The sequence below is a fragment of the Danio rerio genome, chromosome 8, assembly GCF_049306965.1.
Source record: "Danio rerio strain Tuebingen ecotype United States chromosome 8, GRCz12tu, whole genome shotgun sequence".
NCBI classification, from domain to species: domain Eukaryota; kingdom Metazoa; phylum Chordata; class Actinopteri; order Cypriniformes; family Danionidae; genus Danio; species Danio rerio.
The window spans coordinates 54230217-54253828 of NC_133183.1; the positions used below are offsets into that span (position 1 = coordinate 54230217).

The following is a 23612-nucleotide window of genomic DNA, read 5'->3' on the forward strand; positions in this document are numbered from 1 at the left end:
GCTTAAAACATGCAGGATGTATAACAATACTGAAACATCTTTACAAATGAAAAACAATTAAAGGATTTAAATGTTACAAAAATTATTACTATTTACATAAAAATAAAAACCACTGCCTTCATGCCTTTTTCATCTCGGGGGGCTTTTTTCAGTTTATTTACGACAACTTGCTTTTGTATAGTGTTATTATTATTAGCAGTATTATTTATTATATGCATATTGATATTTGTTTTAATAAAAATAGGCTTAGATTTGTCCACCTGTCATGTTTTGGACCAGTTTTTAAAACTTAGTTTTTTGACCACAATTCACTCTAAAAAAACACAGGGTTAAAACTACACAAATTGGCTTGTTTTTAACCCTACTGCTGGGTAAATTTGGGACAGAGCACATCAGGGGGTAAATTAACCCAAGTAATTGGGTTATTATTTTTAACCCCACAATTGGGTTGTTTTTTCTACCCAATAAATTGACATTTTTACTTAAGTTATAGGTTAAATTGATTTAATAAATAGGTTATTTTTCGAATGTAATTTTTTGTTTTCTTTTAAAATCATTAACCACATAAAAAACATGAAAAAAAACAGGTCAATATTGTATAAGCTTTATTTTTTGTTCCATTAAAATTGTTCAGCACATTACACTTTGTTAATACACTTTACCTCAATTAAAAATTCAAGAGATTATACAAAACGAAAAACAAATTATTAACTGCATTCAAAACAATTTGTTTCATATATAGGTTGCCTGAGGTTTTAAGTTTTTTTCTCCAAATTACCTCAAGGTAAAACATTTTAAACAATTCACATGAATTCACATGCAATTGAATTTAAAATGCCAAATGTTTTAACATTTTAAAAAATTCATTAACTACAAAAAAACCTAAAGGTTTAGTAAAGCTGTTTGCACATAAAGCCATGCTCATCAAATTCAAAATTCCAAAATACCTCAACAATTGTTTGTTACAAAGCAGTGTTTTTAGTCTATATTATGAACCATATATTCATTTGTGCTGGACAAAAATGTCAATATTCATCAGAGTGTGAACATAAAGTAATACTCTTCCTCAAGCAATAAGCTGTTTACATACAAAAAAACAAAACCTGTAAAATGAAAACAAAAGAAGCTATAATGCTACCTGTTAGTGCTGTGGTAGTTCAGTGGGTAGCGCTGTGGCATCACAGCAAAAAGGTCGCTGGTTCAAGTCCAGGCTGGGTCAGTTGGCATTTCTGTGTGGAGTTTGCATGTTCACCCTGTGTTTACATGGGTTTCCTCTGGGTGTTCCAGTTTCTCCCACATGTCCAAAGACATGCACTATAGGTTAATTAAATAAGCTAAATGGTCTGTGAGAGTCCTTAGCTCCAAAGCTTCTCCTGGGAGGATGACAAAAGCCTGGAAGTCAAAGTGTCTTTAAGGAAGGGTAATGTCTTGATGCTTTAGTCTGCTGGAGGTACTCCACCATATTTGTTCCAACCCAGAGGACAGATAATGCAAATGAAAAAATGTCTATCAGAGTGTAAGAGTCAAGGTGTGGGTATGCATGGAGCACTTGATTGGCCTACAAAGCATGTCAAACATTGTTAATGCATTGTGAAATAACATAACCAATAAATGACTTTAACTTTAACATTAACAAAGATTAATAAAAGCTGTAACAAATTTGTTGCTCATTGTTACTTTGTTAGTTGAAGGAATAGTATTAACAGATGTTAAAAAAAAATAATAGCAAATACAAAATATTGTAAATTGTTACCAGATTATTACCACATTATATTTACATTTAACAGACACATTTATACAAATTGACTGGAATGACATTTTGAAATATTTTTAATTGCACTGATAACCTATCACTTATATCTTAACCCACTATCGCACCTACCCAAGTCACCAAACCTGTCCCAAACTTTACACGTATCTCACTTCAATATCAGCAAAAGTGTTTTGAAAAAAAGTGTACGTATTATTTAGAGGCTGGCTACCTAATATAATTTGTATAAGCTAAACAAAAAAGTCCTTTTCACTTGACATCTTAAAGTTAAGGGGTTTAAGATTGTAGTTTTTTTATCTTTTATTACTGTTTTATAAATGAAGGCTACCCATTACCTGGCATGACTGTCCTGGTTGGTGCATCTTCCTTCTCTCCTTATGGCCTTCTCAAGTGCCTCAGATACTTTCATATGTTCTTCAGCCTCTCTTTAATGTACCCAGGGCTGGTCTGTTATTTCAACTTTGGGCATACCATGTTTAGTGCAAATACATTTTTAAAAATTGTATGAACACACAATACACATGAAAACCTGAATTAGACTCTGGGTATTGTTCATAATTCTACACATTTTATCTACGCATTGTCAATTATCCACCTTATTTTGCAACAAGAAAGTATGCTTGTTTCTGCGAATGTGTTAGACTTACAATTCATTAGCTGTTAAGGGTAAAAGACTAGAAGAATAACAAAAGGTAGTAAATTGAATTACTTGCACTACAAACAAGTTTTGTCAAGTTTTATGCTAAAGACAATACATTAAAATAATATTAATTTGAAGATGTCAGTTTTGTGATGATCAGTTTACACTATTTGCACAAAAGCACAAGACAAATAGGACATAACAGGAAAAAATACCTTAAAAAGTACAGGTTCCGGAAGCTGTCATTCATTTAATTTATGTACAAAGCAATCCATCAAAGCACACTGAAATCACCTAAAACATAAAAACAGAACTTCATTTCAGCAAACAGTTTTAACATGGTTTTATGACTAGTTAAAAAATAAAATGTTATCTTAAATGAATCTGAATTTAAATCAATTGTTTTTACCTCAAATCACTTTGTAATTTATTCATAGTTAAAGCACCACACTCAGAAGGGTATTTTTTTCTGTTTTGGTTGTTTCTAAAGAAAGCAGTAGTGATATCCGAACAATAAACATTAGTGATGTAACGGTATTGTAAATACCGTCGTACCGCAATAAAAAAAATGTAATATTACCATGGTCGCATGACTCTGTAAAACTTAAGACCTGTTGAGAAAAATTCTCAGGCGAATGTAGCGAAAGGGCCAGCTGGAAATACAATTCCCATCAGCCCATGCGTGGCCAACATCCTTTGCGGTCTGTTGCCACTACAGTAATGCAGAAATGGAGGGTGCTGGTAGTAGCGTGGAAGGAGAGCTGAAAATGGTTGAATTTAAAGCATGTTTTAAATCTGATGAGTGGAAGCATTTTAGTTTCTCTCTGAAGAGAAACGAGAAAGGAGAAAATGTGACTGACAAAGAAAAAACGATATGCAGGCACTGGCAGACTGTAAAAAAATACAAGTCGGGGAATACGAGTAACATGAGGAGCCATTTGTTAAATCATTATCCCGAAAAGTAACGTGAAGATACGGGGAGCAAAATCAAGCCAGGTCAAAAGACTATAAAAGAAGCGTTTACAGCCTCTCTCCCTCACAACAGTGTGAGAGCACAGAGAATCACGAGATGCATTGGTGAATATATAGCCAAAGACCTACGGCCCTTTTCGGTGGGGCCAATGAAGGTTTTAAGAGGTTAGTAAACATGCTGGAGCCAAAGTATAAAATCCCGTCGCGGCCACACTTTAGTCAAACTGTTTTACCAGCTCTTTACAAAAAGACAAGGGAGAAAGTTGCACAGAGCCTCAAACAAGCAGAGTGCATTTCAATCACCACAGATGGGTGGACCACTCGGGTCACGAGCCACTCAGAGCTATGTTACTATCACAGCACATGCTATGACAAGTGAATGGGAGATAAAACCTTTTGTCCTACAGACACGGGTACTCTTTGAGTCACACACTGGACACAACATAGGTGAGGTGTTAAAAGCTGCTGTTTCAGAGTGGGAGCTTGACATGATTTACAACAACAATCACCTCGGCATCGCTGTGGTTACTGACAACGCAAGAAACATGGGTGTGGCAGTGAAAGAGGCTGGTCTGTCCCCACATGTAAAATGTTTACACCTTAAACCTTGCGTCCCAGGCAGGTTTGAAGGTAAATCGTGTCAGTCGTCTGCTTGGCAGAGTGAGGCGTGTAGCAGCGTTTTTTTCACCGCAGTTCAACTGCAACAGCTGTGCTGACCTCCAAGCAGCAAATGTTAAACCTGCCAGTACATAAAGTGATAATGGATGTAGTAACTAGGTGGAACAGCTCACTTGACATGATTGAGCGCTACCTGGAGCAACAACAGGCAATTGCTGCAGCCCTACAAAGTTCTGAAGTTAGACGTAATGCACGTGAAACAGACACTCTAGATGCAGCTGACATCGCAGATGCTGAGGACATAAATAAACTTCTCACACCCTTGAAAAAAGCAACCACTGTGCTGTGCGATGAGTCTCGACTAACAGTCTCTCTTATCATGCCTCTCAAACACATGATACAAGTGAGCATGGCACCGTGCAATGCAGACTCAAACACCGTCTCTCAAATGAAGGCAGCAATACTGAATGATTTGGCAGACCGTTACCAAGGGGAGCAAGCAGAGTTTCTGTATGAGAGCAGTGCGTTGGACCCCCGGTTCCGGGCACTACCCCATCTGAATAACAGCGAAAGGGATGACATTTTCAACAGGCTCAAGTTAAAAGCAACACAGATGCAGAACCAGGTATTTGTTTGAAAATACTTTGTGTGTGCGACTTTTTTTTTAAGAGTTCCCAATATTTAATAATTATGTTTGCGTGTCTAACATTTAAATTTTTTGTAACTCTGCTTCTGCAGAACCCCAGAGAAGAGGAAGGTGCAGCACCAGGCAGCCATGAACATGTGGCTGGACAGTCAAAAACTGACCTGCCACAAAAAGCACATGCTGTGGGAGGTGTTTCTCCTCCATCCAAAAAGACTGCTCTAAGGCCCCGTTTACACTAGTGCGTTTTAGTTTGAAAACGCATAAGTTTTGCTACGGTTACGCCATCCGTCCACACTACGCCGGAGTTCTCGAGCGCCGAAAACGGAGCTTTTTGAAAACGCTGGAGAGGCTGTTTTCATTCTAAAACGCTGCTGCTCCGTCTCAGTGTGGATGGGGAAAGACGGAGACATCTGAAAACGGAGGCGGGGCTGCAAACGTTCGCCTATCTGATTGGGGCTTTTCCTCAATATTAAGTAGCCCACACACAGTTCAGTCTCGCATCCTCTTCTTGTAAGTTAAGACTTCGCAAGTTTGATCAAGGCTGCAGTCTCCCCCTTCTCAGTTTGATATGGAAAACATACCGAGGACACGGGTAAATCTTCAAAGGGAACAGTGTACTTTATAACTTCATTCACATCACCTTGGCTACGTTGTTTCACTTTCTCAACAATAAAATGTAAACATGATTTAAGGAACTTCCTATTTTCTTTTTAACATTAGCAACTTAACAGACAGCAGAAATGTTGAGGCGCCGTGCTGAATATATGAGCGTCATCTTCACTGTGTGGATATTTATAACAAAACGGAGCCTACAACTACTGCCTCCTTTCAATTTCAGTGAAAATACGAAACGCACCCTCTCTTTTGCTGAATATCAGTTTTAATAATCGATAATTATAAAAGTATAACATACAATAAGTTTATACATTGTAGGAAATAAAGGCAAGCGATCAGTCAATGTACCTGGATTAATCATTAACTTATCTTTGCGCTTAACCAAAACATGTTACCCGTGAACAAGTAACTTAATAGATTCCAATGATCAAAGTCAGGGAATTGGCCTATGTCGTTAGATAAAGACAACAACATGAATGAAATATCACGTTTAGCAAATATAGGGAGATTAGATCCAGCGGGAGATGCTTGATGAGCAGTCCGACAAGCAGAGCTCTCATCTGGGTAGAAATGCTGGAGCGCTTGCCCGAGAGTGTGTGTGTGGTCACGTGATGTGCATTTTCAGCGTTTTGGTGTGGACGGAGAGCTGTTCAGAAACGCTGGGTAAAACGCGAGTGTGGACGCGGATCGTTTTCATTCTACAATAATAAGGCTATTGAATAAGGCTAACTCACTTTCCCAACGTAATGTCGTATATAAATTCCTAGAAATTAACCAGATGCATTACGACTCCCAAAAATATATTTAAATCTGTAAAACTTCGGTTGAAGTGAGATAAGTCAGGGCCAGCGAACACATTGGAAGACCACGCCTCTGGTGCTGCAGGTGCGCTCATGTTCTTGGCTTGGCATAACCTCTTGTCGGGGGCAAGGTAGAATTCAATAATTGTGGTGTTTTCCATACATTTCCCCATAGTGGAAGCTTCCACATAGCATCGAAGTTCCCCTCCCAAAGGAGAATGCTCGGGGGATGGAAATGCTATGTTTCTTCACCACAATGATTTCCCCTTAGCTGTTGGATATGAAAGGCTCTTCAGCTAGAAAAGGATACCTCAGCTTGGCACACACTGTGCTTTTATTCCAAATTTATTGTAAGTAGCGCCAGCTGTCCATGCTGAAGCGTCCTTCTCATTTGCATATCATTGACCCATTTATATACTCTTTCAGATGATACTGGATACTGACTAAATCCCCATAGTGGAAGTTTCCACATAGCATTTCCGTTTACCCCCATGGAGAATGAGAGTTATTTTAGTAACTGTAGCATTATATAGCCTACATTTTAAAAAAAAATATCTGTAAATTCTTTGATTCATGCTTTTGGACTTATTTATGCTTTTGAATTGCATTATAGGACCTTTATCTTTTCTACAAAAGCTTGGGTTGTTGTAAATCATTGAACAGAGACCTGGTAATAAGCTATAAGTGCATTTTCTGTTACTTTACAAACTTAGTTCTCTATATATTATTTCTTAAACAATTTCTAGTCTCAACCTACTAAAATGTCCATAAAAGTCACTCTGTTAAAACTGCAGAGTTGAATTTTTTACATCAAAAGTTAACAGAGCAGAGATAAAATTCCAATAATGCAATTCACAACCATAAATAAACAAACAAAAAAAAACACCTGTGCATCACAAAACATGGAACCTGTTAATTAACAGATATTTTACAGTGTATGCCCGTGTCATTTACATGCTCACGCATGTTTTTTCTTGTGCCTGTGCTGTCACTGCTGATTCATGTTGTTACAACCACTTTTTGTCTAGGGGAGTTGGGTTGCACGTTTAACTGAGGAATTGGTTGGGTGAAAAGTGAGGAAATGTGAGGGTGAATTTGTGAGTGAGATATTTACAATATAATCTATTTCAAAAACAATAAACAACAAAAAGTAGAAAGACTGGCTATGGGTGGCGCTAAATAAAAGAACCAAACAGTCTTACTTGTATTCACAAAAAATCCCATCTAATTTAATAAGCAAAAGTTATGAAAGAGTAATCTTCAGCGTCAAACAGATTCCTATTTTTTTATGAAATATGTAATTTGTATTTTACAAATTAGTCTTATTTTGTTTTTCTTTATTGCAAATTATTAGGAAATATTTTTAGTACATCAAAAAGTGTGGTTATGATGACTAGTTAATGTAGAAAAAAAAATGACTGCTTAAAATGTCACTAAAATGCAGTATTTAAATATCATAGTTAAATAGAAACTGAGGCATACAACTGCAAAAAGGTCCACTTTTTGAGAAAAAAAGAACCACCGGCAATTTTCCGGAAAGGTCTGTATGTGTGAACAGGCCCTTTTTGAAAATAACGGTAAATTCGTTCTAGCAATTTTCTGGAAAGAGAAGTTGTAACATTGCTGATAATTTACCGGAATTATGCTCTGTGTGAACGCAAATAGAAGATTGCTGGGAAGAGTTCATTCACGTCAAGAACGCGTTAACATGAGATATCTACTCCAGCCAATCAGAACCCTCAGACACGTTCACATCTGCTCGGTTTATGAAAATAAAAGCTTTTGAATATTTTTCCAGACACATTTTGCTGCTAGATGTTAATTAGATAACGTTTCTATGTTCCTTCTTAATGCCAAATGTGTAAATAATTCTCGATAAAATGCTCATATACTGTAAGAATTATAATCTTTCCCCCGCTTTTGCCATTGTACAGGTGGGCCACTTGAGGCTTACATTAATTTTGTCTGGCCTAAAGGAATACCACCAGTGCTGTATAACTGCCTAAAGTGGCCCACATTCATATGCTATCTGCATACTGTGTACACATCAGATGTTTTAACCTCCTCTGAAGAAAGGCAAATCCCTTGCAAAGTCTATCAAAGAGATCTTGTCACTCCTTAACCATGCTATCAATAGTCCAGGTCTTGTAGTATCTGCTCCAGAAAAGGTTTCCCCAGAGCCTGCTCTTGCTCCTGAGAGAGCATCTCCAGGGCTCCTATTCCAGAGAGTGCAGCCCCTGAGCACAGCGCAGAGCTGACTTCAGCCCCTGAGTATGTTCTAGAGATGGCTTGAGTCCCCACGGGCTGTGAACTGAAGATATCAGTGCCAGAGCCTGCTCACATTCTTAAGACAACCTTCATAGAGCCCGCTTCCGCTCTAGAGAGAGCTAATGCAGTACCTGCTCCTGAGAGGGCAGCTCCAGGGTCGGCTGTAGAAAAAATAGCCCCTGAGCACAGCACTGTACTGGCTTCAGCCCCTAAGTGTATTCTGAAGAGGGCTCCAGTTGCCAACTGCTGTGAAAAGAAGACTTCTTTCCAACAGCACTGTACAGTGCTGACTTTAGTTACTGAGTTTATCCAGAAGAAGACTCCAGTACCCAAGCACTATGTAACAAAGACTTTTACTAAAGAGCTCTGTTTAATGTCGGCTCCAACCCCTGAACTCTGTCCAGTCCCTGATCCAGTTATGTTCCCAGAACTTCGGCCTGTAATTATTCCTGTCCCTAATCCAGTAATTTTCGCTGAACTCTATTCTTTCTGTCATGGGTACTGTCATAGCTCTTCCTTATCTGTGTTTTCATCTTTGTATGTATCTTTGTTTGTGTTATGTCGGAACACATGGCTCAGCCTGTATTTTTGTTCACCATGCGTTCTGTTCCTCCCTCCTTGTTTCTAACTGCCACGCCTCCTTATTTAACCCTCGTCTAGTCCTCGTTAGTCTCAATGTTTACACCTGGTCCTCTTGTTCTTTCCTCCCTCTATAATGAGCTCTCTACTCTTATGTCTTCATCGGTTCATTGTTGCTCTCAAGCAGGACTCTCAAGCTCGGTCTTCCTTTGTCTGCCTGCTCCACCAAAGACTCCCCAGCACTACTCAATTCCTCACCGTTGGACTTTCACCAAAACCACGCTAAATATCACATTATTGTCAAACACCCCTGTTCTCATTCCAAATTCTCCTTCCTCTAACCTTGACAAAAAAAAATTATATTTATAAATCTTTTTAATTTTATCAAATTTACCTACTTTTTAGACTCCCTGAAGTTGGCTGAGCAGTAGGACATGGCAAAATCACATCCATTCAAAGAAAGAATATGGCAAAAAATGACAAACATATTTCAAAAGACTTATCATTCAACCTGCATGTGTGTAAAGGTTTAACCAATTATATTAAAACATCAGAATTTCATTATTTCACATGTTTTTATAGGACTGATAAAATCTTGTGGGACATCAAAGGCACTTAATAGTGATAATGACCCTTATGTGGTGGATGGTTCTTTCTCTCAACGTTCTGCATTTAAAATCCTTTAAGGCAGAGCGATTAATTGATTATCCCTAATATATCACATGTATATAGTGATATTGAAATAAATTAAATTTGGTGTTGTGCTTTTTTGTTTCTGTCATTAGTCTATGAGTCCTGATGTTTTTCCACGCCTCTCGTGTTTGGAGGATCAGGACTGTTATGAAGGAGAAGAACCATTTGTTCCAACCAGTCAATCTCCAGGTCAGTATGACAGCTGATTAGCACTGAAACATTTTAATGCATTTTTAAGCTAGAATTTTAATTCTAAAATATACTTCATTCAAAATGCTAAATTACATATTTTTGCCTGATAAAGTGGACTCAGAAAGTAGTCATTATGAGTCATATGGTGAAGAGGAGGAGGAGTTTGTGAAGGACAGAGCTCATTATGTCCATTGGAGGTTTTCTCAACCCACCATACGACCCGATTCAGAGTCACGCATCTGTGGATATCTTTGGAGGAAGAAATGGTTGGGTCATTGGTCCCGTCAGCTCTTCATTATTAAGCAAAACTCACTACTGGTAAGCCTCACTAGTTAAATCAGTAATAAAAAAGATGCCTCTAATCCAAACTGTTTTCTTTAATCTAAACAGGTTTCCTTTTATGTGCTCTCAGTTCAGAGGTCAGAGAAGGGCAGAGTAGCCAAAAACTCCAGTAAAAGCATATGTGCTCAAGTTTATTAAAAACACTGTAAAAAAAAAGATGCATCAACATTAACTCTTTCCCCTCCAGCATTTTTAATAATGTTGCGAGCCACCGCAGAGCATTATTAAGGATTTTTACCTAAAATTGACAGCCATCAGAATATGTCTGCTAGGAATATGTGTAACACTTTATAATAACTACACACTATAAATCATTTATTAAGCATTAGCAAATTGTGAATTCATTATCCGTTAAGCATTAACTCAACATAATTAAACGTTAGTAAGCAGTTTATAACTGCAGCTACAAATGCTCTTTTCTTGACTTATAACCACATTTAAAATGTGCTTAATAATTGTATTTTCATACTTAGTGAATTATTTATTTTTCATTACTAAATTAAGTATTGCATTATTTAAAAACCAGTTGTATTTAAGAGTAGTTGGGGGTTTTTAGGATCATTTAGAAAGAGTTAGTAAATGATTAATAAACTATTGAAATCAACGTTTATAATTCTTATTATTCAGGCATATACTAATAGTCAACTAATATGTTAATAAATTCTTTATTAACTCGACTTCATGCAGTTTTGTGACCTAAGTGAGGACTATTCATGCTTTATAAATCCTTTATAAATGACAAATAAAGGCTCAGAATCAAATGAACTATAATCTTTGCAATCTTTTCTAAAATGTAAAATTACTGTAAAGTTTAAACATTGCTGAATAACAGGAGTGTCAAAATACAACAAAACTGGATAAAACAACAATATAATAATTAAACAATGTAATAAAATGTAATGTTTAAACTCTACAGTGATTTTATTTTAGATCAGGTTGCAAAGATTTAATTTTTATTTGAAGTACAGTTTCATTTGTGTATCTTAAATTGAATATGAATGAATAATGTCATTTTTCCTGTTTAGAATTTCACTGAGCCTTTATTTGTCATTTATAAAGGATTTATAAAGCATGAATAGCCCTCACTTTAGATTAGGTCACAAAACTAGGTGAAGTTGAGTTAATAAAGCATTTATTGACATACATAGTAACCATTAATATATGCCTGAATAATAAGCAGTTATAAACTGCTTATTAATGTTTATTAATGTTGAGTTAATGCTTAACGGATAATGAATTCACAATTTGCTAATGCTTAATAAATGATTTAAGTGTGCAGTTATTATAAAGTGTTACTGGAATATGTGACCATAATGTATATCATATTATTGAAACAAGCATCTGCTTTTAAACAAAATCAAGTCATTTCATTCTATCTTCACAAGTTCATGTTTTATAACCGTTTGAATGCAGTTTAATTAAAAATGTAACATTGCTGACAAACTGATATAATACACACACACAAACATGTGCACAGACACACACACATTACATTGTGTGTGTTTTAATTACATTGACATTCTTAGAAATATTCCAGCAGCCTATTTGTAAGACATTAAACGTATGTCTTTATCATCAGGGTAGCGTCTCGAAGTAATGCAAATGCTAAGCTGTGCCTTTATCTCCATGACAATATGTGTGATACTCTCAGGCTGATTGGATTTGATTTTTTTTTTTTTAATTATTAGATGGTGAGCAGAAAAGACATGTAAAGACTTTACCAAATCGTATTGTTTCCAAACTTTTTATTGCATAGTGATTTTCTAAGACATCTTTTTGTCTCTTAAATCTTTTTGGTTGCTTAAAATATTGACAGTCCTTTCTAGGCTTAGTGTGATAGTCAGTTTTGATGGTGATACTGGTGTTAAGCTGCAACTCCAATTTTGTCACTAACTCACCATGTCATCATTTTGATATACATTATAGTAATAAAATAATTTATTAGTATTAAGTTTTGCTGTTGAAAAGACACCAGTAAAATAAACTAAATGGGTTGGATCAGAGATATGATGCAGATTTAGTTAATCATGAGTAATCATGACTAACGCCTAGTACACATTGCATGACTTTGACCTTTGTTAAATCGCTTTGTTGATTACATTATTTTTAGTTTTTTAGTTTTATTCATAGTTTTGTTAGATTTTTGTTTTTAAGTTGTTGTGGTGTTAACAATGCAAATGTTAAAACCAGTGGATCGTTTACATATAGTGATCACACACTACATGATCTGAAAACAAAACCCAACAACAGCCCCCAAACCATAGCAAATAAAATGTTCAGAAAGACCATTTCAGAAAGAGCCTTTAGAGAGAGGAAGAATCCCATTTCTTAAATGTGGGATATGCAAAAAATGGCGACGGAAAGGTAAATACTTCCCATGCAAATGTTGTGATCTATTTAAAACAAACTTGCCCAGCTGTAAGTAAACTACATTAAATGATAACTTAATTGAACCACTTTAGATCACAACATGTGTGTTTATCATTAGCAAGACAACTTTCAGTGTATATGTCATGTACTTATTACCTTGAGTTACTCTGAATGTGCAGCAGGTGTCACAGAGAAAATACCACATGCAAATGCTGAGGTAGAATTAAATATTTTCTGCTCCAATATACTGTAGGTCTACACCTACCTGTAAAAAACATATACAATACGCTAATTACTATGTAAAATTTAAAATGAATACCCGGAAGCGCTGCAGTAAGAAACATCCTCCATCCAGATCAGTTCAATCATCAGTTGTTAGGTAATCTGCACAGAAAAAGTTATGCATACACATAACAGAGCCCTCAAGAGAGTGAGCCTTCGCCCTCCTTGTTTCTTCAGTGCACCACGATGCAGATGGGGACAATTCGATTCTGTTTAGTAATAATCATAACCTGTTTTTACGTACTGACGTCATTTATCTCCTATGCGCGGTGTCGCAGTAGAAAACTATGGAGGCAACCATTTTAATCAAACTTTCTTACACTTGTGAAATGAACAAAAAACTGGTCCATGAACTGTGCTCTGTAAAGTTCCTGTCAAGCTCTGACAAAGTCCCATACATTATTAGCCTTTTCTGGTCCAACCCACAACTCAACTTTGAGAATAAATTAACGTCGTTATTTTTATCGCCAATAAGAGTCTTGTGTTAACGCAGCATGTTAACGTCGATAAATGCTTACCACTAGTATTAACACAGGTCAATACATTGAGCAATACATTTTGACTTTATTCAAAGAAATAAATTATTAATAAATAACTTATAGAGATGTACTGAAATCTTAAGTGACTCATTCTAGATATTAGATTAAAAAGAAATGTAAACTTCAAAACTATTTAAATTTATTGTAAATATAACGCATTTAAGTGCATTTATCTGTTTTTGCTGAGACCTGTTTGTGTTATTGCAATCATTGAAATACATACTTGCATCTTCCCTGGCAGTGTTTTAAATGTGCTAAAGATCTGCACCCTCTGCTGGACCTAAACCTCATGGGTTGCAACGTGGTCTACAAATTCAAACAGAGTAAGAAGATTCAGCACAAACTGAAAGTGGTGGCTGGTGCTGAAACAGTCATCTTGGGCTTCCAGAGCAGTATACAGGCCAAAGAGTGGAGGAAGGTCTGACCAAGTTTAATTTTAGACCTGCTTTGAAATTTAACATAAGTAGCTACAGGTCTTTTTTTCCATATTGTAATATCTGTTTGAAAGTAACAGATTTATATATACTGTATATAAGTTGTTTAGGTTTGATGTTGATATTTCATTTAAAAGTGGAGGGAGATAAACATTAGGTGGAAAGTGGGTTTAAAAAACACTAAGTCATTAAAGAGGTCCTGTATGCATCAGCCTTTCCATAAGTATGCGTTTTCCATTGGAAGGACCATTTAATGTTTTAGGTCAAAACACATGCGCAGATGAGTAGTTTACAATATAATCTAGAAATAACATAGCATACTTTTTATTTCATCCTTTAACTAATTTGTCCTCTGGTGTTTTCCCTTCTTTCTTATTTGAAGGTTATAGAAGATGTTAGTGGCTCCTCTTATTATGAGCCTGGATCCCAAACTTCCTCATCAACCCTGAAGAATGAGAGACTGGAATCTTGCAGTGTAAATAACACATACTTACCATGAGACCATTACAGTTTCTGCTCTCTTATACTCACTATACTATCAATCTATTTGGTGCAACAAGAAATTAAAAATATATATTTCTCTGATATGTTACTGTACTAGTTTTTGTGGTTAACAATCTGGATAAATTTTCCTCAAATTCCAGTCTCTTTCATGAAGGTTCTGCTGGTCATGAACTAAAGTGACTGGCAAAGTATTGTGTTCCTATTTATGACAATTTGTAAACAAAGCAGTTATTTAGCCATGATGGAGAACATTCTGTTCTTGCTTATTCCAATTCTGACAATCTCCTTTATTTTGTAGTTAAGTACTATCCTCAATACAGACTCGGATGAAGAGAAAATGTCCAATCTTCTATCTGCAGCTGGCTGTGTAGAAGATAAAGACAAAGACAGAGGTAAGACAAGACAGTGCTTGAAGGAAAAAGGTTGAAATCAACAAAGATTGGCTGCATCTTAAGTTGCATGTTTCCCTGGTATACAGGTAAAAAGTATTTGATTTAAGACACTATTTGTGAATCAAAAAGTGAGAGCCATGTACTATTCTAGCAATAGAAAATACTTTTTAAATAGCAGCGTTTAGGTTCAATTCCAGTGAAGCATGGTTCCACAAAACAAGTAAAATCAGTGTAAAGTCATGGTAAAACAATGTGACCACAATGCAAATTTCTCTTGTTTGCTTTTTAAAACAATATTGATTGGGGTTAGGTCAGAGTGGCACAGTGGATAGCACGACCACCTTACAGGAAGAAGGTCGTTGGTTTGAGCCTCGGCTGGGCCAGTTGGCATTTCTTTGTGGAGTTTGTATGTTCTCCCCTTGTTTGCATGGGTTTCCTCCGGGTGCTCTGGTTTCCCCCACAGTACAAAGACATGCGGTACAGGTGAATTGAATAAAATAAATTGCCGAAGTGAATGAATGTAAATGCATGAGAGTATGGGTGTTTCCCAGTACTGGATTGCAGCTGGAAGGGCAGCCACTGTGTAAAACTGTGTTAAATTGGTGATTCATTCCACTGTAGCGACCCCTGATGAATAAAGGGACTAAGCCAAAAAGAAAATTAATGAAGTTTAGGTCAGGTGATCGCAAAGTGATATAAACATATGTGTACGTGTATATGAAACATATGTATAAGAGACAAGCTTTGTATTCTCGTGGAATTGTACAAGAAAGGCATGTAAATTATGTGTATAACAAAATACATTCTACATAACATATACAGACAACACCCTCTTTAGAAACCTGCAGCAAAATATAACCAGAGTAAAATATTTTATGTTTTGCAAAAAAGTAGCCCGGGGCATGTTTTTCTATTGATGTTACCTGGATTAGTAAACGGACAACCATACAAATATAAAACACAGTGAAATTTGTTGCTATGATATTTTTTTAATTATTTTGAAAAAAGGATAGTAGCAGAACACTAATAAACTCAAGCAATGGTTGTCTAGCAGTTGTGAGCATTTCTGCTGAAATTGTAAAAAGTATTTAAACATTGGCAAAATACACTGCCACTTGTAACCATGAGCATGTGCAAACAGTTGAAGTCAGAATTATTATCCCCACTTTTTAAAATTTATTTATTTATTTATTTTTAATTTCCAAATGATGTTTAACAGAGAAAATTTTCACAGTATGTCTGATAATATTTTTTTCTTCTAGAGAAAGTCTTATTTTTTTATTTCGACTAGAATAAAAGCAGTTTTTATTTTATTTTTTTAATCCATAGTAAGGACAAAATGTTCAGCCTCTTTAAGCATTTTTCCCGATAGTCTACAGAGCAAACTATTATTTTACAATAACAATTGCCCTAACCTGCCTAGTTAACCTAATTAACCTAGTTAAGCCTTTAAATGTCACTTTACGCTGTATAGAAGTGTCTTGAAAAATATCTAGTAAAATATTATGTACTGTCATGGCAAAGATTAAAAAAAATCAGTTACTAAAACTATTATGTTTAGAAATGTGTTGAAAAAAAATCTCTCTCGTTAAAAGAAATTGGGGGAAAAATAAACAGGGGGGCTAATAATTCTGACTTCAACTGTAGCTATACATGCAAATATACGATGCACACAAATTATTGTCTGCACTAAAAATGTGTGTAAAATCTTCTGTCTCTCTCTTCGTCTCATTGTCCTTTAGTGGCCTTTCTAAAAGTGTTGATGAACTGTCAGTGGCAGAGTTTATGGTGTTGGGTGAAGGACGGGAATCTAAAGATGTATCGTGATGAGGCTTCTTTAGAAATCCCTGAGTACACAGTTCACCTCAGAGGGAGTGATGTTCGACCTGGCCCTGATACAGAACATGCTTACCGCATTACCATCACACAGCATGGAGACCACGTGGTTGTACTAGAGGTAAGGTAATGATTTAAAATCCTCTTTTTTTCAAAGAGCTTTATAGTATAGTTGTATTGAGATTTCACACATTTCACCAAATACAAAATGATTATTTAATAATAATAATAACCCCTTACATTTATATAGCGCTTTTCTAGACACTCAAAGCACTTTACTCATTGGGGGGAATCTCCTCATCCACCACCAGTGAGCAGCATCTAGCTGGATGATGTGACATATTGCGCCAAACCGCACACCACACACCAGCTGATTGGTGGAGAGGAGACAGAGTTATATGGGATATATAATTATTGTATATATTATTATAATTATTGGATATATAATTATATAATGGGATATATAATGTTATATATAATTATTATATGGGAATGAGCGGGAGGCCATGATGGTGAGAGGCCAGTGGGCAAATTTAGCCAGGATGCCAGGTTAATTACTCTTTATTCTTTAACTAGCTTTATCTACTCTTTAGTCTCAAATATTAACATCGTTTGGATGTTATCATATTGGTATTGATATTAATATTATTATTTTGATCTCACTTCACTTAAAGAGCATATTATAGGTTAGACACCCCAGTGAGTCAATGTGCATAACGTAGGAACTAGATTTTTTTATATATGTACGTTAAAGTTTATTATTAAGCAATCTGGAGTCGTTTTTAGTCACAGAAATTTACTTCCACATCTGCAAAATCGCCAGACTGGGAGTGACGTCGGAAGAGGCAGATAGCACATATACACAGTATGAAGACAAGTGATCACGGTGCGCGTTTGGTTGCCGAGATAAGATATTCTGAGATATTCACACAAACGATAGACCACAGCCATACAATTATAAGCCTGTGGACAGACCAGCAGACAGAACAGCAGTCAGAGAAGTGTGATTGAACTGTATTGTGAGGAGAACAGAGCAGGTTCATGGTGAGACCAGTGGCTTAGACAGATATGTAAGATAACAAAATCTTATCTGGCAAAAGCAAAGCTAGTATTAATCATCTTTAAGTATTAATACTTACCAGTAAGAGAAACTAATGAGCATTTAACCACATTATGAGTTATGCCACATTGACCCTATTTTTTAAATGTAGATAAGTAAATACAAAACACAAATAACAGAGAACACCTGGAATAATGCAGATACATGTAAACAAGGTACTTGAAAAATCTTTTTATTATACAAAAGGTTTTCAGAACTTTTTATAAAAAAAAAATACCATCAAATATAAAACATTTTAAATAAGTTTTTAAATATGTGCCTTTTTGTCAGTTTTTTTTTTTTTCATTAGGTATAAGATGATCCGTATCGGATCGCATTTTTGCAAAAAATACATAAAAAATACAAGTACAGTTTTTACTGTATGAAATATTTACAAAGATTTGATCAAAGATTTGTGATCTGCAATTATGGTTAAATAAACTTTAACCCCAATTCAAGTTCAAATTCTAATGCAACTCAATTTCAAGTTTTATTTATATAGCACAAAACTATATAAACAATAGTAAATATTAGGGGGAGGGGACAAACAAACCTTAAAGGGAATTTATACTGGCCTCCTGAGATCTGTTCTAGACTACAGAAATCTAGTGTATGAATCTGCATCAGCTACTTCATTCAAGAAATTAGATATTATTCAAAATAAAGCTCTTCGAGTCATCCTAGGAGCAGTTAAGAAGACTCCAATAGCAGTAATACTGATCAAGTCTGGAGAAATGCAAGTGTATTTAGGAAAGGAAAAACTTGCACTTGCCACTTAGATCAATCTGCAAGGACAAAAAACTGACCACCCTGGGAAATTTGAAATAAAACAAGTAAAGGATTTGCATGGAATATAGAAAAACTATGTGTGAGGCAAATATTGAATGTAAACAATTTGCACCTGTAGTTGTGACTCCCTCAATAGCATACTGGATAATAAACCCACCAAATTTAGGGACATATGTGATGAAGTTAAAGTTTGTAAAACAAAACATAAGAACAGAATATTATGCATTTTTCCAAGTGCATACAGATGGGTCAAAAAACTTAAATACGGATAGGACAGAAGCTGTAATATACATACTAGAATTTGAAGATAGCAAGGCAAATAAGATAACAGTTGGTACATCAACAAAGCAGAAAGGATAGCAATTATCATGGCAATAGAGTGTAAAATGTACTCAGATCAAAATGTGTTTGGTCCTTCACTAAATTGAGCAAAATTTACTCAGCAGCAGAGTTAAAGTTAATGAAACAGTGAAGGGACTAGTTTAGCGATGGTTTGAGCACTGATGACAAACAACTGTTTTTAATAAGCAGAAACAGAAGAGAAACACAAAACTACATCTACCTTTAGACACAGCCTTAGATGAAATAAACTGAAATATAACACATTGAATCTCAAAATCAGAGGATGGTTAAGCAACTCCAATGAACTTATACGGCACGTTTTTACGCAGCGGATGCCCTTTCAGCCGCAACCCATTCCTGGGAAACATCCACACACACACTCATTCACACTCATACACTACAGACAATTTAGTCTACCCAATTCTCCTGTACCGCATGTCTTTGGACTGTGGGGGAAACCGGAGCACCCAGAGGAAACCCATGCAAACACAGGGAGAACATGCAAACTCCACACAGAAACCCCAACTGACCCAGCCAAGGCTCGAACCAGCGACCTTCTTGCTCTGAGGCGACAGCACTACCTATAAATCTATTAGTGCTGTCAATCGATTAAAAAAATTAACTAATTAATCACACTTTTTTAAAAATTAATCGCAATTTTAAACTTTTTTTGGAAAATTAATCACATTTAAAAGACGGAAACTTGTAATTTTGGCTATTCAAATGTAAAATTAATGTAAACGCAAGACAAAAAAAATATTTAATTAAAGATATAATTGTTTATTTGTTTTTTATGCTTAACTTGTAACAAAGATTTCTTCATGTAAACAACATACCCACAATAAACCATCAAGATCCTGGCTTGACAGCCATATTTATTACAGAAATTAAAACACAGGCATGTAAATGCCATTTGATATCAAAACAATCAATGCCATTAAAGAAAAAATTGATTTCCAAGTTGGATTCTAAGTGGACTGCAAAAAAATGCCAAAATACAGGCATTGCAAACATGGAAAATGGAAAATAATAATAATAATAATAATAATAATAATAATAAAGTATTGAATACAAACAATTGTACTCATTCTAAAGTTATATTGCTCTGAGTTGAGAACATTAATTATAAAATGACATTCATCCAGTTGCTAAGAGGGTCCAGTCTGTTGGACACATGTGGACAATGTGGACCTTTTTTTTTTAATGATGTAACCTGAGAGTGCAACGCAGTCTCACAGCAATTCATAACTTTTTGATTTAGGGGTTACGGACAACAACATTTAGGCAGGTTTGTTGCTAAGAAACACACGCACGCACAGACATAGTCCAGGGCCGTGCACAGGGTGGTGGCCCGGTGGCTAAGGCCACTTCCCCTCTGCCCTCATTGGCTGAGGTGGCCCTCTCAGGAGGCACTTGCTCTTCACTTTGCGATCGCGTTGAGCACCTGTCCCTGTAAGGGTCTGTGCATGGGCCTGACACAGACACACACACAAAGAGGACAGGGCAGCCAGAGCGACTCCCTTCAGATTCAACACGCAAGATCGCGTTCATCAAATTTGCTTAAACTAAGCATTCTAAAGTATGGTTGTATTTCACAAGGATTCTGACACAACGCGAAGCAAACACTTTCATTTTGTATGGAGGAAACATGTCAAACTAAATGAAACATTGGAGGGCGCATGCTGAAATGCAGAGGACTGCACTTTCTTTGACAGCTCGCGACTTTACCTAACACTTTCTGAGTACATTTACATAATACTCTGATTTTAATATGATTAAAATTATACTCTTATTAAGAGTCTACCATGTAAGCAGCAATTTTTTATTACCTTAAAGGACCACCGAGTCACAAAATGCATAGGTTTTTCTTTCCGTTCGCCATGCAGTATCAAATTACATTAAAACAGAACTCGAAAGTTAAAAATGAAACACCCAAAAGTTTATTCTCAATAAATCACATGGATTTTAATCCAAGTCAGAGATTAGTTAAACAGGTTATGAGTGAACCTGCTGCTGCTGTTTGAAGTCAGCTGTAGTTTTGTGTTTATCTTCTGTTTATGCTTATTAACAGCAGATGTTCATCATGAGTGCTCGGTCATTGCTTAATTCTTTCACTGTCTCATTAACTTTAATGCTGTGGTCACACTAGAGTTTAAGCTTGCGAAATTCTGTTGTAGGCCGCTGCGAAAAGGGGTGGGATTAAACAGATAATTAGACATTTAAAAAAGCGAGCGATTGGCCAATGCTTAAAATTTCTGTCCAGAGAGGTCATGTTTTGATCCTCGATTGGTTAAACACAGTCAAGTGATGCACTTTTTGCAGGTCAGAGTTTACCAAGCTTGAACTTTGCCACACAGTGAACTGCAGGAACTTGGCGCACAAACTTGCATTTTGGTCTGGATATGAATGAAAGTCTATGGGGAGAAAAGTCGAGTGTGACCGCAGCTGTACTCTGCTGCTAAGTAACTTTTACTCAATTTAGAGAGGGACCAATTACACTCTGAACTAAGTAAATTTAACTTTTTTAATTTTAGCATTTTTGCTGAGAATAAACATGCCGGCATGAATACATAACTGTCTGATATGCAGCAGAGACTGCATCTGTCTGAAAGTGCATTGTGTCTGCAGCCACTGTGTTGGATATGGACCAATCATTGCTTTTTTAAATGTCTAATCATCTTGTTTAATCCCACCCCTTTGCGTAGTGCCATACAACAGAATTTTGCATGCACAAACACTAGTGTGACCACAGCTTGATACTGAAAAATATTCTATATAGATACTGTTAAACAAATTTCCATGACTTTTCCAAAACTTTGTGGGTTTATTTATTTTTCCCAAACCTTTCAAGGCCTTGAAAATGCCATGTCAAAATGATGATGGTATGAACCTGGTCTGTGTAACCATCAATATCTGTTGATGCCCACAAAATAAAAATCCATCATTTAAGTAGACCCAAAGAAGAAACTGAACAAATCGTCAATTAGCCTAAACAATGATTAATTCAACGTAGTTCAAAGGAACCAAAATGGGTGAGGCAACAACGCGCTGCCATGAGAGAAATGTGTGATTTATTGTCAAACTTCTACACCTTTCTAGTGCCCATACCCTTCACTTTCAACACCCGCACCAGCCGGAATTTGGCATATGTAGAAACTATTGATAAGAAAAACTAGGTATTCCCTCCACACACAAAAAAATAAAAAAAATTAAAAATACCTTGAATAAAAGTTCACCAAGATACTCCATTCACTGGATCAGAGATTGTGTCCTGTTTTGCATGTTACTTGCCATATATTAAATAAACCCAGGGTCTGATATTTAGACTTATTAAAGGACAGGGGTATTTATGAGAAAAGCATACATGGCTTGTTTAAAATATATTAAATTCTTATTTTTTTTCTTTTTTTGTTTTGTATGAATGTACAGGCAAATTGTGCGGATGATAGAGATCAGTGGGTTCAGCTCCTTCAGGATGAGTGTTCTCATGCAACTTTTTCTCCATACCAGTGCACCAGCTACGACTCACTTAAGTATATACACACACACACACACACACACACAGAGAGAGAGAGAGAGAGAGAGAGAGAGAGATGCTGTATGACAACATTCTATAACGTCCAATCATTAAAACACATTTTTCTATAACATCATGTTTTTCTTCTGTATTCTTATTTTCTGCAGTGTACTGAATTGCCATTTGCTTCCCACCTCAAACATGTACATAGAAGGCCCATTTCAGAAGCGGGGTGGCAGAATCCACTTGCAGCCTATCTATTCCAACTCATTCATACTGGAGGACATGATGCAGTCTGGGAGGAATTGTGAAGGAAACCTTTGAAGAATATGTGAAGAACATACCCAGATTAAAAATGAGTATCAATTCACCATTAAATAATTTGGGCCAGAAATTCTTTTTATCTTTAAAAAGAAGATCAAATAAACATTTTAGTTTATTGATTACATAAATGTATTTTGTCAGCACAAGAGACAGCTTTCAAAAACAATAAAGTATTCTAAATTTCAAACATTTTGGCACATTGTCTATTACAGATTTTTTATTTTATTGCATATATTAACACTCCATATTATTATAGTCTATATACTCTACATACTATTATTACTCATGTAATATTGGTATTATATCAGCTCATACACTTTTTTTCCCATATTTATACTTTTAGATTGTTTACATTGATTAAACAGTAATTTTACGGGAGTACCCAAATCAGCACAAAAACTTGACATCCTCTGTTCTATAATGACTATGAATGATTGGTAACACTTTTAAATAAGTACACATTATGAATCATTTATTAGGTATTAGCAAATAAATGCAAATAAATTATTTGTTAAGCATTAACTGTACATTAAAGAAGGTTACAGGAAAAAATCTGCTGCTCTGAAAGTTCCAATGAGTACAGTGGCCTCTATCATCTGTAAGTGGAAGATGTTTGGAACCACTGGGACTCTTCCTAGAGCTGGCCAGCTATCTAAGCTGAGTGATCAGGGGAGAAGGACCTTAGTTAGGGAGGTGGTGAAAAACCCGATGGTCACTCTGACTGAGCTCCAGCGTTCTTCTGTGGAGAGAGGAGAACCTTACAGAAGGACAACCATCTGTGCAGCAATCCACCAATCAGGCTTGTATAGTAGAGTTGGCAGAAGAAAGTCACTCCTTACCTGGAATTTGCCAGAAATAAAACAGCAGGAACAGGAGGACAAGTCAGAATAGAGGGAAAGATGAAAGCAGCAATGTACAGAGACATCCTGAATGAAAACTTGCTTCAGAGTGCTCTTGACCTCAGACTGGGGCGACGGTTCATCTTCCAGCAGGACAATGACCCAAAACCCACCGCCAAAATATCAATGGAGTGGCTTCACAACAACTC

The 23612-nt window shown here is 36.1% G+C and overlaps 1 protein-coding gene across 3 annotated transcripts in view; it reads left to right on the forward strand.

The window, feature by feature from the left end:
• si:dkey-220o5.5 overlaps positions 1 to 22748 on the forward strand; it is a 59674-nt gene extending 36926 nt beyond the window's left edge. For 2 of the 3 annotated variants that reach the window (XM_073911123.1, XM_009304234.5), the window contains exons 3-10: positions 9695 to 9791; positions 9907 to 10112; positions 13569 to 13745; positions 14144 to 14236; positions 14564 to 14657; positions 16400 to 16614; positions 22153 to 22256; positions 22408 to 22748. In XM_073911123.1, the coding sequence (XP_073767224.1) occupies positions 9695 to 9791; positions 9907 to 10112; positions 13569 to 13745; positions 14144 to 14236; positions 14564 to 14657; positions 16400 to 16614; positions 22153 to 22256; positions 22408 to 22564 (1143 nt within the window). In that variant the 3' untranslated portion in view covers positions 22565 to 22748. The remainder of the gene's footprint in view (positions 1 to 9694; positions 9792 to 9906; positions 10113 to 13568; positions 13746 to 14143; positions 14237 to 14563; positions 14658 to 16399; positions 16615 to 22152; positions 22257 to 22407) is intronic. The other variant, XR_012384733.1, reaches the window with a different exon arrangement.
• The last annotated feature ends 864 nt before the right edge of the window (positions 22749 to 23612 follow it).